General features: G+C 42.5%; 1 protein-coding gene across 2 annotated transcripts in view; it reads left to right on the top strand.

Annotated features, from left to right (window-relative positions):
* Positions 1-562: 562 nt before the first annotated feature.
* LOC107145085 (serine protease 42) overlaps positions 563-18,557 on the top strand; it is a 22,160-nt gene continuing 4,165 nt past the window's right edge. Inside the window, exons 1-5 of one of the 2 annotated variants that reach the window (XM_048795068.1) lie at positions 563-1,983; positions 2,085-2,241; positions 2,555-2,817; positions 3,680-3,840; positions 5,415-6,546. In XM_048795068.1, coding sequence (XP_048651025.1) covers positions 1,353-1,983; positions 2,085-2,241; positions 2,555-2,817; positions 3,680-3,840; positions 5,415-5,651 — 1,449 coding nt within the window. In that variant the 5' untranslated portion in view covers positions 563-1,352 and the 3' untranslated portion in view covers positions 5,652-6,546. Of the gene's footprint in view, positions 1,984-2,084; positions 2,242-2,554; positions 2,818-3,679; positions 3,841-5,414; positions 6,547-18,557 lie in introns of those variants that run through there. The other variant, XR_007344307.1, reaches the window with a different exon arrangement.

An 18,557-nucleotide genomic window follows, 5' to 3' on the forward strand; every position in this document is an offset into this window, starting at 1 on the left:
ATATATTTAATGGAAAAGAAGGCATCTTAGATAATATATTGTAGCAAATTCAGACAGTGATTTCTGCCTTCCTCCTTGCTGACTTGTGTTGTTGTTTGTTTGGTCATTTGCTTATTTATTTAGTGTCTAGGGTGAGATATTTCTGTGTTATCTATTTTCCTGTCAATTTTCAGTCTCTAATATCTCTGCTCAGACCTGACCCCTCCTTGTGCTTATTTTTATGTTCTAGCCTGGCATTCCGGAGTTAATTTATGGGTGAGTGAAGCCACTCATTGGTGGATGCTTGCCTCTAGTCAGTTTTATTTTCACTATTGGTCATTGGATATATGTGCAGCATGAATTCTGCTTTCACAGCCTTGGGAATTTACTATTTCCCCACAGGTTCAGCCAGGAACTAGTGGCTTAGACAGTCCCCATGCATTTGCTCCTGAGAAGACACAGCCTTGGGCTTGTGCACAGCCTTTCAGTACATTAGGGATGAGTGTGATTTTATTTTTAATCCTGGCTTATTAGGAGTCACCCCTGGGTCAGAGTAACTTTTTGGTGAAAGGTTGTACTTCAATCCATTGAACCAGGAAAGTTTCTGCCTTTTGCAGATCCCTGTGTAGCTTGGGAAATGCATTTAAATAGACTCCACTTTCTGTTCCTGATTTGGTGCAGCCTAGTGCATGTACAGTGTTTTAGGCCCTTAAAGCTAATTGTGAGCATAGGAGAAATTTTCTTGGTGGTTTCTTCCACTTTGTTAAGCTAATGGCGGGTTGCTATTTCACTTTTCTTTTTTTCTGCTAGTATCACAGAGCTCTGTATTGCTCACCAATAAGACCTCTATAGTTTTAAGCAATACCTTTAGTGTGAACTAATCCTAACCCTCTTCTTTCAAATAAATTCAGTCACCTCAGACAGAGCTGCAGAGCACTTATTTTTTCAGCTTGCCTACCATCTGGGCACAATATTTGTGCCACTGCACTAGATCTGGGTATGAGGATGGCAGCCTGCTACAATTGGAGTGAAATGAGTAGCTTATGAGTGGTCACAGGGAAGGGGGGTGGTATCCATTTGTCTTTGCAATTGCTGTATTAGTCTATTTTCTATTACTATAACAAAATACCCGGGGGCTGGGTACTTTGTAAAGGAAGGATATTTATCTCACAGATATGGAGGTTCAAGATCATAGTGCTAGTATCTGCTCAGCTCTGATGAGGGCCTCCTGGCTATTATATCACAACACAGCAGATTGCATCATGGTGGGAAACATGTGCAAGAGGGTGGAATCATATGGTGACAGGAAGCCAGAGAAACTTCAGGGCCAGGTTATTTTTAAAATGATTCTCATGTGAACTAACTGGGGTCCTATGAGAGCTACACTAATCCTTTCCAAGAGAAGCACCCTCAATGAGTTAAGCACGTCCTCTAGGCCCCACCTCTTCAAGGTTCCACCATCTCAACACTGCCTCCCTGGGGACCATATGTCAACTACAAGAATCCAGGCTGGACGTCTGGAGCGCGACCCTAGGCAGCGGTCTCCATCGAGGACTGCCACCCCAGCAGCGCCTGCACCTCGGTCCAGACGGAGTGAGGTCGAGGGAAACTCAGGAAGCTACACCCACATGTCGTGGTCCTACCCCGCCCGCTGCCGCCGCGTGCGCCTGGTGGTAGCCATCGACAGCCAACCCGGCCGCGAGGGGGCGCCGCAGGGCCCGCGCACCATGGCGTCCCGGGGCGCCTGCCTGGGCCTGCTGGCCTGGCTCCTGCTCCTGCAGCTGCAGCTCGGCGAGGCCTACGCATCCGCCGCGCCCCTCACGTCCTCTGGGCCCACGGGCGGCGAGGTTTCGGGAGCGAGCGGTCAGGAGGGGCCTACAGGGGAGTCGGTGGCGCACACAGACGCCGCGTCCATGCAGACACGCACCCAGGTGGCTCCCACGCACGGCCCGATCGGGGTGCTGCCGCACCTGCTGGCCTTCTCCTCGGGTGAGCACGCCCCAGGTGAGCCGGCTGCGGTGCACTGGGACGCAGGGGTCGCCGGGCACGGGCTCGCAGGCGGGACCTGACTCTTCCAGTCCTTCTTCCTGCATATCCTGGTCTAGTGTGTGGCCGGCCCTTCCTGAAGATTATTGGAGGCTTTAACGCCGAGGAGGGGAAGTGGCCCTGGCAGGTGAGCGTGCGCATCAGGGAGGAGCACGTGTGCGGAGGCTCTCTCATCACCGCGCAGTGGGTGCTGACCGCCGCGCACTGCATCATAAGGTGAGGGGCAGATGGAGATGCCGGGTCCTGCAGGCGGCCCTGCTCTCCTCCAACACCCCTTGGCCCACCACCCCGGCGAACTGGTTAAAAAAAAAAAAATTCGGTGGAAAGGGGAAGGTTTCTGTACTGCCCTTTCTTTACTAAAGGTGCTTAAGAGGATTTGGAGGGAGACCCAAAATGAGAAGATTTGGTGCTAGAGATGGGGTGTTGGGGAGAGTGGCGAGGAAGGTTGGGGTCATGCTGGGAACCATCTCGGACGGGAAGGGCAGGAGGGACGCTTCCCAGGGTGAGGAGCATGTCCTCTCTCCCACAGTCATTTGCAGTACAGCGTGAAGATGGGAGATCGGCATCTCAGTACACAAAAGACAAGTCTGGTGATCCCCATCCGGAACATCATTGTCCATCCTAAGTTCAGAACAGCTGCAACGGTTATAAATGACATTGCCCTTCTTCGCCTCCTCTACCCTGTGAATTTTACCTCTACTATCCACCCTATCTGCGTCCCTTCTGAGCTTTTCCATGTGCAAACTGGGACCAAGTGCTGGGTGACTGGGTGGGGCAAAACAAAACAAGAAGGTAAGACTTCCAGATCAGAAGCAAACTGGGGAGAGAGGAGAAGCAGCCTTATCCTTGAAACAGAAATGAAGGCCAAAGAGAGGGAAAGTCAGGGAGGTAAAGGGATTGCAGATTAAGAGCAGTCAAGGTAATGGGTCCTGAATGGCTTGGGTGATCAAGAAATTTAGAAAAGTCACTTTGCCTGGGAATTGGAGTTGCTCAGCCAGGAGTTGAAACGTATGCTCCTTATGCAGATTTTGGGGGCACCATGGTGAGCTGGTTTGAGGGATTTTTGTGTTTTTTTTTTTTTTCCCTCAACAAGGAGATAGCTAGATACATGGAGTTCTCTCCAGAGAGGATTTCTGCTCAGGGGGTGATGAACTGTCTGCCAGTCAGAGCTGCTTTTCATTGGGAGTAGCTGTCTTTAGGATAGGGAGCTTCTTGTCTCTTGAAGTGTATGCAGAACCTGAGATTCCTGTTCTGGACCTGAGGCTGTACAGCTTCCTATCCATGGGAAGAGGCTAGATTGTGACATGCTACCCGCCCAAGAACCTGTGATCCTCCCCTAAAACATGAAGTTGATTTACTGATGCTAAGGACACCCTGTCACCATTACTATCAAAACTCAAGAGTGACAGATGCTTGGTTGTCATTTCTCAGGATACTAAGAACTTGCCTCTCCCCCTTCTGAAATATTCTTCCTTTTCCTGTCTTGGTTTTGCCTTTTACCCTGCCCTTCCCTGTGTCACCTTTGGGCCTCAGATCCCTCATGTGTCAAATGGGGACAATACAAACTGTCCTACTGTCTTCCAGGGTCAGACTGGATGCAGGGGGCTTACTATTGACTTGTACAGATTCACACCCTGCTTATCTTCTTCATTAGTGGACATGAATTCAACAGAGATTCTACAGGAAGTGGACCAACAAATCATCCTTTACCAAGAATGTAATGAGAAGATACAGACAGCCTTGTCATCTAAAAGGGATCTGGTCTTGAAAGGGATGATATGTGGTGATACCAAAAAAGGAAAGGATTCTTGTCAGGTAAGTTTGCATGCCCTTTCCTCATTCTCAGGTGCAAGTCCTGAGTTATTTGTGCCTCCTCCATTTACCCCTAGTTGAGCTAAGGAGGTACACAGGGAGTGACCCCCTAGATTCTCTTAGCTGGTATGGCCTGTTCCTTCAAAAGGGAGCAGCCCTGACTGTCTGGGGCACTGCTAGGGTGCTGAAGGTGGGCTGGGTAATGTCCACATTGTGTTTCACTAGTTGAGCTCTCCTGTGCAGCACTCACCCCGCCAGTGTAAGTGCTAGCCCAAATGATCCCAGTTAACCCACATCACAACCCAGCAACACAGACACAGTGCCTACTATTCATACGGGGAAGGGGAGATCCAAGGACATCAATTCAAGGTCGTCCTGAGAGTACCTCTATGACTCCCAGGCCCATGTTCTTCCCTCTCCACCAAACTTTGTCCCTGAGGAGGAGGAATTTGGGCCTAGTCTTATCAGATGCATATTTGCATGTATTGGAAAGAATTTTATTGTTGGAATGAACAAGAAGTTCCAAGAACCCTGAATATTTTGATTATCACCTGTGCAGAGAGAGAGCCAAAGTCTTTACCTCTACTGGATGATTTTTCCCTGCTGTGAACCCATGTACCCAACCCCATCTATCCATCAGCTCTGCTACCTTCAAAACTCTGAAACATTCCAAGAGTAACTTAGCCTGGCTTTTTCCAAACCTACTCCACTGTCCCCACTACCAGTCACTTCTGTGAGAGGCCCAGAGTCTTCATGTAGGGAGAGGGCTCAGCATGTACAGTGTCCCAGAGGTCTGGGGGCAGATCTTCAGTTGAAGGATGATTTAAACATGTAGAGCAATGGGGTAGCAGATGTGGCCAGAGAGGTGAGTGGGTGGGGTGGGGAGGTAGAGTGAGCCTGGGTGCAGGGCCAAGTTCTAGTCTGGCTCAGGCAGGACTGGGAGGGAGCCTGGGTGAGTGTGATCAGATTTTCCTTTTAAGTCAGTGACTTTCTTGGTTGTGTGGTGCCTAGACTGAAGTCTAAGAGCAGTTTTCATCATCTAGGGATCACCATTGGATCCCAAGCAGGGTATGGGGCAGCAAGGAGCCATAGGACATGTATTCGAGGTGGAATGGTGAAGATCATAGGGCCCTGGTGTTGAGGGAGGGGCTGAGGAAGACCCTGGGTTTTTCCTGGAGGTGACTGGTGGTGGGGCTAGTGGAGCAGGCTTGGGACAGGACACTTTGACTTGTGCTGGAGTTGGAATATGTATGGGATGTGTGGACTAGGGGGAGTTTGCTACATAGGTCAAGAATTTCAAAGAAACTCCAAGTTCAGTATAAGGATTTGGGGGCTGCGGTGCAGAGGTGATATTCAAAATGTTTAACGACCACTGAGGTTTGGGAAATGGCCATAATAACTTTTCAATTTCCATATTTCCATATACAGTTCTCATGTTCACAGAAGCCTGGCCTGGGCAGGGCCTGTGGGCTGACCAAGGAAGCCCTATGTGTCTGTCTCCCTGGCACCTTGCCGTGCCAATTGCCTACTCTGATGTCAATTCCATTCCTGCAGTTTGTTTCTTTATCTTTCCCCAGGGAGACTCTGGGGGCCCCATGAGCTGTGAATTTAATGAGACATGGATCCAGGTGGGGATTGTGAGCTGGGGCATTGCCTGTGGTCACTCAGACTTTCCTGGAGTTTACACTTATCTCAGCTTCTACAGCAAATGGGTGGTTGCAACGGTGAACCAGGCTGTTCCTTTGTATTCGGTGTTGTTCCTCATTCTACTGGAGTGTCTTACGCTGCCTGTGGGCATCCTAGTGACTCTGTGATCACCCTGCCCCATTCCCCTTCTATTGCTGGATCTCCCACTAGGCCTCCAATCTCCTTTGCCTTTTCAATGCCCTTTATTTTATTTATTTATTTTTGGTATCAGGATTGAACTCAGGGGCACTTGACCACTGAGCCACATCCCCAGCCCTATTTTGTATTTCATTTAGTCTCACTGAGTTGCTTAGCACCCCACTTTTGGTGAGGCTGGCTTTGAACTGGAGATCCTCCTACTTTAGCCTCCTGATTTGCTGGGATTTCAGGCATGAGCCACCATGCCAAGCTCAATGCCTTTTCTTCAAATTCTGGTTGGAATCGATTGCTCCTGGGGAGCCCCACAGTGGAGCCTGGCAGGGGACTGGGGCCTGCAAGGTGTTCCAGCCTGGTGCTCTGCTCACCTGCCTCAGCCAACCCATGCCTGACCCATGTTCTATCTGCTGGGAATATGGATGAACTGATTCTAGCTAGAGGGCCAGCAGGCCTGCCATTCGGAGCGTGGTGACTCAGGGACACCTTGGAGAACATCTACCAAAGGAGAGAATTCATCACGGTGAAGGAAGTGCCGAACCTGGCCCTAGTTTTCAGGGTCTCCCTGAGACTTTGTCATACTAACCTGCAAGGTGATTGCAGAGGCAGTGAAGGAGGCCCTAGCAGGTCCCTGCAGAGGTGTGAGGCCTGGGACTTTAGCATCTGTCTTGGTGCCTGGAGCTGGCACAGGTTTCCCTGTACCCAGTGTGGCTCTGTGAGTGGGTAGCCTGTGGCACACAGGCCTCATGGGGCACCCCAGACTGGCACCTCTTCCTCAGGGCCCTAGTGGCTGCATTGGGGACGCTCCAAGTTGTGTTGAGGCAGTTTTGAGTGTGGAGATTTCAGATGTGAACTCAATAAATGTTTGAAGACTGCTGTGTGTGTTCTGCTTCTGTACTGGCCTGGGGTGTGGGGACCCTGCAAAGAACGTTTCTCATGTGAAACTTAGGAAGATGTTGTGATTCTTCTTAGATCATAGAGTGAGAGGAGCGGCCCCTGCCTGCGCCCATGTGTGTTGGACAGATGGTTTTAGCCAGTTGGGTTCTGCTGTGGTGCTGCTCGTAGCCATCAGCATTTCTGCATGGAGCTTTGTAGCGGAGTTTGCTCGTTGTTGGCTCTGGGAAGCAGGAAGTGAGAGATCCTAAGCGAGAGGGAGATCAGGGAGTTACATCCCAAACTGTACCTGATTTCTGCTCCTCCCCCATATGTTCAAAGCCTTGAGCCCCCAGTAGGGTTGGTCAGGCCTTAGGGAAAACAAAGGGCTGAGGCTGAGGGAAATGATAGATCAGGGTGCTTATCGCGTGGCTCAAGAGACTGATGATCATTTCCTCTGATATCTTTCCTTCTTCTCCTCCTCTCTTCTTTTCCTTCCTCTCCTCCCTGGGCATATAGATGATCAAAATAAAGACATATTTCTATATCTTCCTCACATTCATGCATGATACATGTTATGGCTAAGTACATATAAACAGAAGTGTTGTTTTGAATTCTGGGAAATATTTTTGAAAGGAGGCCAGATTACTTGTTATTTATCCCTTCTTTTCTGGCTTGATTGTATATGTGGTACCTGGAGCTTGAGCATCTGTCTTGGGACAGGAGGCACATGCTATGCGTATGAGACAGCAATTCAGAAGGAATTTGGCTTCCTGGTGTTTGTAGGGATGACCCTGCAGCCCTTATCCAACAGAGAAATAAGCTTCACTTTTCATTAAGTCACTATCATATTGAGTCTCAGTTACTCACAGAAAAATCTCATTACAGTTACTCAGATAATCATCTGGAGCTTTATTTCTGGATTGTTGTGAATGTAGATTTTTCCAGTTATTATTTAGACTCGATTCTTTTTTCTTTCTACTTCCCCATTTTGTTGTTTCCTTATCTATACTATTTTTTTAAATTGATAAGGTTAAAATCTTATGTTGATGAATGATTATATTAACTCAATGTATTTCTATATTTTTATTTTCTTTACCAAAGGTATAGTTTGTACATAGTCAAATGCACAGTACCCCACCCCATATCCTCCAGATCAGGATAGAGAATATTTCCATCGCTCCAGGATGTGCCCTTTTGTCATCTCCTCCCAGAAAGAGCCACTGTTCTGATGATTATCAGACTAGATTCCCATGTTGTACATCTCATACAAATGGAATCGGAGAGTAAGTACTCTCTTGGGTCTGTCTTCTTACCTTCCGTGCATTTTGAGATTCATCCCTATTGTTACATGTACCATTAGTTCATTCCTTTAAAAAAAATTGTTTTTGTAGTTGTCCATAGACAGCATGCCTTTATTTTATTTATTTAGTTTTTACATGGTGCTGAGGATCGAACCCAGTGCCTCACGCACGCGAGGCAAGCGCTCTACCCCTGAGCCCCAACCCCAGCCCCCAGCACTAGACTTTTGGTGTACATGTTTTCACTTCTTTTGGGAACAAAAGAGTAGAGTAGATATCATGAGTAGATAACATGTTTAACTTGTTTAGAAATTTCCAAAGAGTTTTCCAAATTGGTTGGACCATTTTATACTCCTGTCAGCGATAAATGAGAGCTCCAGTTGACCCATGTCCTCATTAGTACTTTTATTTGCTCAATTTTAATAAGAGGAAGTGGTAGCTTACTGAGGTTTTAATTTGCATTTCCCTGTCATTTATGACATTGGGCACCTTTTCATGTGCCATTGATTACTTTCGTATCTTCTTCTTCTTTTTTTTTTTTTTTTTTTAAATATTTTTTACCTGTCAGTGGACATGCGGTGCTAAGAATCCAAACCCAGTGCCTCACACACGCTAGGCAGGTGCTCTAGCACTAAACCACAAACCCAGCCTCTTGTATCTTCTTTTGTGAAGTGTCTTTTCTTTTGCCCATTTTAATTGGGTTGCTTATCTTTTTATTGCCAATTCATAAGTATTCTTCAGATTAAAGTTCTAAGTCCAGGGCTGGGGCAGTGGCTCAGTGGTAGAGCACTTGCCTAGCACGTGTGAGGCACTGGGTTAGATCCTTGACACCACATAAAAATGAATAAATAAAATAAAGGTATGAAAAAATGTTGTATCTGTTTAAAAAAAAGTCTTAAGTCTAATTTGTTCACTTTCTTTTCTTTCTTTCCTCTCCTCTCCTTCCCTCCCCTCCCCTCCTCTTTCTTTCCTTTATTCCTTTCCCTCCCTTTCCTTTCTCTCTCTTTTTCTTTCTTTCATTCCCAGGGATTGAACCCAGGGCTCTTAATCTCTGAGCCACATCCCCAGCCCTTTTAAAATTTTTGTATTTAGGGACAGGGTCTCACTAAGTTGCTTAGGGCCTCACTAAGTTGCTGAGGTTGGCTTTGGACTTCTCAGCCTCCTGCCTCAGCCTCTTTAAGTTGCTGGGACTGCAGCATGTGCCACTGTGCCCAGCTAATTTGTTCACTTTCTGAACTGGTGATAGCAAAGATTTTTCTTCTGTTTGTCTCGTATAAGCTTTATAGTTTTAGGTTTCTGATCAACAGATTAATTTTTGTTTATGTCATGAGAAGAGGATCCAGGTATATTTTTTCCATGTCTTTTATGTTTGTTGAAAGTGCCTTTATTTTTACTACCAATTGGCAATGTATATTAGCACCTATTTCTGGACTCTATTCAGTTCCCAACCCATTTTTATACTCTTCTACCAATTCGTCACTGTCCCAGCCACTAAAGTTTTAAAGTTAGTCTTGAAATTTGGTAGTGTTATGCCTCCAAATTTCTTTATGTTTTTCAGGCTGGAGTTTTTTTTTTTTTTTTTAATAGAAATGGATAAGCTGATTCTAAAATGAGTATAGAAATCAAAGGACCTACAATAACCAACATGAAGAACTAGTGGATTTCAAGACTTATTATAGAGATATAATGAGACAAGGTTGTAGTGGCATAAAAGCAGAAATATAGATCAATGGCACAGGAGGAGACCAGATAGAGGTACACGGATATGACCAATGAATTTCAACCTGAGGTAACTCAGTGAGGGGACCGATGACCTTTTTAATAAATAGTGCTAAGGGCTGGGGGTATAGGCCAGGAGTACAGCACTTGCCAGCAAGGCCCTGGGTACAGTCACTAGCATCATGGAAAATAAAAAAATAAATGGTTCTAGAGTAACGAGCCTTTGTCTTTACCTTGCATTGTTTAGAAAAACTAACTCAAAATTAATTGTAGAACTAAATGCAAAACCTTAATCTATCAAATTTCTAGAAGAAAAATATCTATGGTCCTCGTGGAGTCAAAGAAACTTAGGTCACAAGAATTGTGGACAATGCGAGGTTAAAAAAAAAAAAAAGAAGTGTGTATTGGATTTCACCAAAATTAAAATCTGCTCTTCAAAAGCTACTGTTAGGAAAATGGGAATAAAAGTCACAGACTGGAAAAATGGGGCAACAATGTCCACCGAAAAACTTACATATAAATATTCATAATAACCAGAATCTTAGAAATAACTCCAATGTCTTTCAATGATTGAATGGTAAACAATGGAATACTACTCAACAATAAAAAGGATAAAATTTTATTCTTCATTTTTAAAAACCAAAAAAAAAGAAACTTCTGATATACGCAATTACATGGATGAAATTCAAAAACATTATGTTGAGAGAAAGAAGCCAAATCCTCTCCATTTAGAATGTCTCTGTTAGGAGAAGAGTGGAGGACTCAATGCTTTTGAGGGACTGACCCTCACCACACATTGGTTCTTCATGACTTCTTTGATGCAGGCACTGTCTTCACTCAGTAGCCTTTCAGGCTTCTCCCAGAGGTCAGCAGCAGGAGCTTTAAAATCTGCCTTTACCTTTCAGGCACATTTAAGTTTTCTGTGGGTTACCAGTTGCAAAGTAAAAATGTGATCTGCAAACTACCAAGCACCTATGTCTTGAGTAGCCAAAAAAGAAATGAGAAAGAAGGAAAGGTCCAACTCCCAACTCCCGACTCTCTTTGCTTTCCTACATTTCTAAGTGACTGTCCACAGTAGGATGGGGGAGGGGGGTGTCAAGGGATGGGGGAGGAAGAGAAGGAAGTTGCCAAGGAGATGCTGATTTCCAGCTTCATCACCAGACTGGATTAGGAATTTTCAAAAAAATAGGGATAACTCCAGTATTTGGGTTAGACAGTTCTTTAAACAAAAAAAGGAGATAATGTGAGCATTTTCAGGACACCAGGAGATGTAGAAATCAGTATAAGTGTTATTCTGTTATTTTTTAAAAATTCAAAATGGTGGTAGGGCCATGAAGGAACATCCAGTATAGAATTTGCTTTCCTATTATAATCAATTAGAAAACTAGACAAAATAAATAACTTTTCAGGCATCAGGACAATAGATAGTCTAGGACTATGATCCCAGAAAACAGGGAAACAGGTGAGGTGAGACCTGTAATGATACTAGCTTCCTATGTGGGGGTTAATTTTCAGATGGCACAGGGAGGGAAACCCAACCAGCACTGAGTAATGTCACTAAGTTAAGGAGACAGAGATGGGAGTTCCAAAAGGCTGAGGCAGATCAGAATACTGTAGAGCAGGGATTTGCAAACTATGGTTTTGGGGCCAATTCATGACCTAGTCTATTTTTGAATAGGCCTTCAATAAAAATGAATTACACATTTTAAAAAGGATCATTAAAGAAAAAAAGAATATGTGTGATGCAGGCACTGTCTCCACTAGCTTTCCCTGACACCATATGTGATACCATGTGTGGCCTGCAAGCCTAAAATATTTATTATCTGGTTCTGTATGGAGAATGTTTGCCATTCCCTGCTGCCTGGGATAGAGATACACAGTGAAAGAGAAATTTCCAGAAGGTTGGGAAAAAACCAATGTCAGAGAGCTGTAAGCTGAATGATTCTCAGCACTCATATGGTACTGGGAGACACTCAAGTTTAATCTGACCAGAGAGGAGGACCCTCACTGAGTACTTGGGCCGTCAGTAGAGACCTGGCAAAGCTCAAGCCTTAATATAGATAACCCTAATGTAAAGGCTGCTTTGGGCTCATCCTAACAAACTTGAAAAATAGCCTCAATTGGGGCTGGGGTGTGGCTCAGTGGTAAAGAGCTTTTCTAGCATGCTCAGAAGCCCTGGGTTTGATCCCCAGCACTGACTGCAAAGACAAAACCAAAACCAAAAAAAATCTCAGATGGATGAAGGTAAACTACAAGTAACTTACATGGATACCAAATTTTAAAGACAGATGATATAATTCAAATAGTCAATAATGTAACATTTACAGTGTTGAGCATTCATTAAGTATTTTTAGAAATGTGAAAAAGCAGAAAATTATGACCTGTAACAGAAAAGTCAGTAGAAACAGATACAGAATGACAGTTATGATAAAATTAGTAGACAAAGATTTAAAAATACCTGTCACTAAATTTGCTTAAGAATTTTTTAAAAAAATGAACATAATTAGGAGAGAAGTTTAAAAAAGAGATCCAAATGGAATTGTTAGAACTAAAAGCTACAACATCTGAAGTGAAAAGTAAACTGGATTAGTTTAACCACAGATTAGACACCAAAGAATAAAGTATTAGTAAAATTGAAGGCATAGTGATAGAAACCATTCTGAAGCACAGACAAAGCAATTTGGTCTGGTAATTTGATCTGTAGGCCAATATGAAATGATCTGACCCATGAACAATTAGAGTTCAGAATAAAGAAGAAGATAGGGGGAGCAAAACAAACAAACAAAACACAAAACAAAATTGAAGAAACAATGAGAATTTTACAAATTTGATAAAAACTAAGTCAGCATTCAAGAAGCTCTGAATGAATGAATCCCAAGCAAGCTAAACACAAAGAAAACCACACCACTGAACATTAATAATTGAATTACTATTCAAAACTCAGTGATGAGTTAAAATTAACTAGAAAAAGGACATATTAAATGTTATAGACCTCTCTTCATGAGTAGGGCAAGTTAGAAGATACTAGAGCATCATCTTCAAATATTGAAAGGAAAAAAGTCAATGTAGAATCCCATTATCAAGTTAAAATATCTTCCAAAAATGAAAGTGAAGGAAGACTTTTATTAACAAAAGCTCAGCAAATCCCTTCCCGGACTTCAAGCAACATTAAAGGAAGTTTTTCAGGTTGAAGTAAAAGATACCAGAGGGAATCTTAGACCATTGCAAAGAAATGATGTGCTTCAGAAATGGTAACTTCATTAAAACATTAAAGGCTGTTTTTTAAAAAATTTTTAAATCACATCATAAGTGAAATGATGTAATATTATTTAAAGATAAATTATGATAAGTTAAAGATCTATTAAAAACACTACAGCAACCACTAAAAAATAACGAGATGTGTCTAATAAGCCAGTGGTGGTGAATGAATGGAATTCTAATAGTTAATCCAAGCTATGGAAGGAAAAGTGAAAAGATGGAATATAGAACCAATCAGAGGACAAATGGCAAGATGGTAGATTTAAATTCAACCACATAATTACATTAACTGTAAAGGGTCTGAATGATTTAATTCAAAGATTTTTAGACTGCAAAAAGAAAGACCAGGAATGTATTTGAAGTATAAAGCATGATGAAGTTAAAAATAAGAGGAAAAACATACACACTGTAAATGATAAGAAAGCTATAACGTGTATATTAAAAGTAGAATTCAGGAAAAGGAAGATAGCCATAGGTAAAGTGGAATGTTTCATAATCATGAAAGGTATAATTTCTCAAGAAGACATAATCCTAATGACATAGTTTTAACATCTCTGAAGCACTGAAAGTAAAAAGATACAAATTCATAATCACAATGGGAGATTTCAACACACCTGTCTCAATCATTGGTAGAATAAGTAGACAAAAAAAAAAAAAGAGGTATGGGGTTGTGGCTCAGTGGTAGAGTGCTTGCCTGGCATGTGTGAGGCACTGGGTTCAATCCTCAGTACCAAATCAATCAATCAATCAATAAAATAAAGATCCATCGACAACTAAATTTGTTTTTTAAATGGGAAAGGATATTGAAGACCTGAGCAGCACTATCCTTTCAAGCTCATGTGGAAATTCACCAAGAAAGATCATATCTTGAGCCATAAAACATGTATTAATAAAGGTGAAGTGATTGAAATCATTGAGTGTGTTTTCCAACAACAATGGAATGAAATAAATAACAGAGATATCTCAAAATATAAGGAAATTAATATATTTCTTTTTTGAGGGGGGAGTACCAGGAATTGAACTCAGGGGCACTTGACCACTGAGACACATCCCCAGCCCTATTTTGTATTAGAGACAGGGTCTCACTGAGTGGCTTAGTGCCTTGCCATTGCTGAGGCTGGCTTTGAACTTGGGATTCTCTTGCCTTAGCAAACTGGGATTACAGGCATGGGCCACTGTGCCTGGTGGAAATTAATATATTTTGAAAGAACCCTTTCAATCAAAGGGAAATTAGAAAATATTTGCATCAAATTATAAAGAAATTATAACATTAAATTTTGTGGGATGTAGCTAACACAGTGCTCAAGATGGAAATTTATAACTTTAAAGGTATATTTGGAAAAACAATGATTTTAAGTTCATTATCCAACCTTCCACTTGAAAAAGCTAGAAAAAGAAAATTATTCCCAAATAAAACAGAGGAAGGAAATAAAGATAGGTGTGAAAAATCACAGTAAAGAGATAAAAAGCACAACAGAAAAGGAGTTCTCAAACTTTTTGATTTCAGGATTATCTTATACTCTCAAAAATGATTGACGATCCTAGAGTCTGGTTTATGTGTTTATATCTCCCAGTATTTACTGCATTAGAAATTAAAACATATTAAAATATATTTTATTACTTACTTAAAATAAAAATAATAAGTCCACTCAGACAAACAACATAACTTTTTATGAAAAAAGCTGTATTTTTCCAAAAGAAAACTTTGTTGTGCAGAATAGTATTGTTTTACAGTTTCTCAAATTTCTGTAATGTCAGGCTTAATAGAGGACAGCTGGAATATCATTCTCTTCTGCATTTAATTATTATTTTGGTTGAAGTATGTGAAGAAAACCCCAGCTTCACATAGATATACAGCTAGGAAGGTTAGTATTTTAAAAGCTTTTAACAGTAATTGTAGATGTCCTTTTTTTTTTTTTTTTAATGTACCAGGGATTGAACCCAGAGGGGTTTAACCACTGAGCCACAACCCCAGCCCTCTTTTATATTTTTATTTAGAGACTGGGTCTCACTGAGTTGCATAGGGCCTTGCTAAGTTACTGACGCTGGGATTACAGGCGGGCACCACTGTGTCCTTTTATTACTTACACTGTACCAAATCTTTTTTTGTCATTTTTTTTTAGAGAGAGAGAGAGAGAGAATTTTTTTAATATTTATTTTTTAGTTATCGGCGGACACAACATCTTTGTTTGTATGTGGTGCTGAGGATCGAACCCAGGCTGCATGCACGCCAAGCGAGCGTGCTACCACTTGAGCCACATCCCCAGCCCTGTACCAAATCTTTTTGTACTTATTAGTTGTAGTTGAACACAATACCTTTATTTTATTTATTTATTTTTTATGAGGTGCTGAGGATCGAACCCAGCGCCTCACACATGCTAGGCAAGTGCTCTACAGCTGAGCCACAACCACAGCCCCACTTTTTGTACTTATTACGTTGAAACCCATCGGTCCATCTTCCATTCTGAATGGATCTTTTACCCACTTTGTAAAACCACTGGAAAATATTGGTTCACATAGTTATGCAGATTTTTCTGTATTTTGACATTTCATTATACAATATAAAAAGGAAATCACACTCGTTAATATGACCACCACTGTTTGTGGAGAGTGGTGATTTGAATCATGGCCTCTAATTGCCTTGTGGTTGTGTTGGGCTGGGAACATCCTGTGCAAAGGTGCAGGTCAAGATGGCCCAGCTGGTATGGTGAGGCTGACCTGAGGAGGCTCCTTGCAAAAGCACAGAGCTGTCAAGTTCAGACCTTGAGCTCAGGCACGAGCTCTCCGGGATAGAGAATTCTGAGCATAACAAGATAACCCCGATGTCTCACCAGTCCTTCGTCCTTCAGACTGCCTGCTTTGTAGAAACTTTCCCACAGATAACCTTTTGATGAAACTGATATAATAAACATGCTGAGCCACCTCTGGGTCACTGCTTCTCCATCAGAGGTTAGTGCCCACCTGACCTCAGCTTTTCTATGTCTCTTTTCTTCATCCCCCACAGCCCCTCATCTGGTTTCCGAATAATAGTTGTGCAGGTTGCTGCAACTGGTGTCCGAACAGGAACATGAGGTCCAGGCAACTACTTTCAGAAGGCTTTAATTGTTGGAAAGTTGTTGAATTCATGGTAGCAAATACAAACTTTCCAAAATTCACATTTTCTCTTGAAAGATTGAATTGTATAACTGACAACAAATATTGTCAATTATTTCTCTTAAAGTTTCAGATTCTAACCTTGTTTATTTTTAAGAAAATGTCTGCCAAATACTCAAGTGTAAATGACTAGTTTGATTATTAGCCATTCCTTTTAAGTAAAAATGATGTTCTGGATAAAATGATATCCCCTGATAGTTGACCTTGAGACTCAATCACAGTGTGTTTTCTTAAGTCAACATCATACTATAGCAGAGTGTTTATGCCTATTTACTAGTTCCTCACATGAAATACTGAATAAGAAGTAAATTAAAGGAACATTAATAAAATTCACAATTTTTACAAGGATCATTTTATGAGAAATATCTACATGTATATATTTCAGTGCAACAAAATAGGTGATATAGGGGAGAGTCTAGCTCATATCTTTGGGTTTTTTTTTTTTTTGGTACCAGGGATTGAACTCAGGGGCACTCAATCACTGAGCCACATCCCTAGATTTATTTTGTATTTTATTTAGAGACAGGGTCTCACTGAGTTGCTTAGTGTGTCACTTTTGCTGAGGCTGGCTTTGAACTCTTTGATCCTCCTGCCTCAGCCTCCTGAGCCACTGGAATTACAGGCGTGTGCCACCTCACCCAGCTAGCCTATATTTTTATGTAACTTACTTGTGTTTTCAAGACCTGTCATGCTCCAATTCCAAATATATCACTTCCATTGAATGACAGATGGCTGTTTTGTCCAATTGAATTTATGATTTCACAAGTCTGACTAAATATTGACCTAATGATAGGAAGTATACATCTCTTAGTCACTTAATGTCCTATAATCTGGCACATGGCTTCTTTGATGGTTCAGTAGAGTGCCAGGAGTTGTTTTTCAGAGTGTACAGTTCCTTTACTGCAGAGAGTATGGTCTTGCTCTAGAACTGCAGAGATCTATTACCATGGGCCTGAGTTGGGACATATCAGAAACACCTTACAGCAATTTGATTCACCACAACAAACTCTAGCACCATGGGACTTGCCAGGGCATTACAGCCCAATTGACAAGGCTGCTTCTACCACAACCTGACCCCACCCCCAACCTCTTCTCTCTCTTTTGTTACTGGGGATTGAACCCAGGGGCACTTTACCACGGAGCTACATGCCAAGCCCTTTTTGTTTTATTGAGACAGGGTCTTGCTAAATTGCTTAGGACCTCATTGTTGATGGCTTTGAACTTGTGATCTTCTTGCCTCAGCCTCCAAAGTCACTGGGATTACAGGTGTGTGTCACTACAATCGATTCCCGACTCCATCTCTTGATAGGAGGAGCTATAAAGCATCATGGCCAAGTTTTGCATTCTGCCATGGAATTCTTGATGTATTAAATGGCCCCTCTTGTTATCCTATGTGAATAAACTATAAATTCCTGTGTTATTTGGAATAACAGAACATACTGAATTAATGATACTGAATCAGAGAATTGCTAAGCAACTCAATTGGTCAAATCTGCCTTAATGGAAGATCTTCGCCACAAGGAAGGCTTGCAAAAACAAAACCCAACATTCTGCCTTGCTTCTAGTGGCTGATTATTTTTATATAGCATAGTCAGGAGGAAAAACTGACTCAAGAAATAAAACAAAAAGTAACAGGGGTACCCTATCTAGTCCTGATTCTAAAACAATAGAAAGGTCAATATCTTTTAAAACTTCTGTACCAAAATGATTTTTGTCTTTCTTACTGTGCTGATGTCTAGATATATGTCCCATGAATATGCTAATCATGTGTGAAAGTTTTTTTTTTTTTTTTCTTTTCTCCGCATGAACACACTCAAGTGAGCTTGTGGTCCCTTCTATTTTCAAAGCCAGCAGTGAAACATCCTCAAATCTCTTTCTCCTCTGCTTCTGGCATGGTACCTTTGTCTGACTTGGATTCTCTGGCTTCCCTCACCTAAGAAAGCCTCTGATTACGGTGGGCCCACCTGGATAATCCAGATAGTCCTTCCATCTCAAAGAGTTTTAACTGAACCACATTCTGCTGTCCATGTGGGGTGACATTCACAGATCCCAGGGATTAGAATGCATACATCCTTGGGAGGCAAGGGTGACTAGTACAGGGTGATTCCAGAGGTCGGCTATTGCGCAAAAGACTATAAACATTTGTACAGCTTAGTGGGTTTGTGCGTGTGAGCAGAAATCCTTATTTCTCCGGGAACAGAGACCTGGGAGTATAATGACTGGATCGTATATAATTGCATATTTTGTTTTACGAGGAACCGTCCATGTGTTTCCCAGACTGGCTGGAATATTTCACATTTGTACCACCACGTACGAGGGACCCAACCTCTCTGCATCCCTGTCAGTGTCTGGGGTCGTTACCGTTCCTCAGTTTTGCCAATCGGAAAGGCGGCCAGTGCCATCTTGACTGTGGTTTTAATTTGCCATCTGCTAACGATCCTAAGCCGTTTTTCCCTGTGGATATCCACGACGGAGAAGGTGGCGGGGGCTGGCTAGCTGGGCGGCTGCGGGGGTAAGCGCAGCCTTTCTGTGGAGGGGTTCACCGAGTCGGGGCGGGCGATCGCGGGCGGCCCAGCC

The sequence above is a fragment of the Marmota marmota genome, unplaced genomic scaffold (genome assembly GCF_001458135.2).
Source record: "Marmota marmota marmota unplaced genomic scaffold, marMar, whole genome shotgun sequence".
NCBI lineage: Eukaryota > Metazoa > Chordata > Mammalia > Rodentia > Sciuridae > Marmota > Marmota marmota.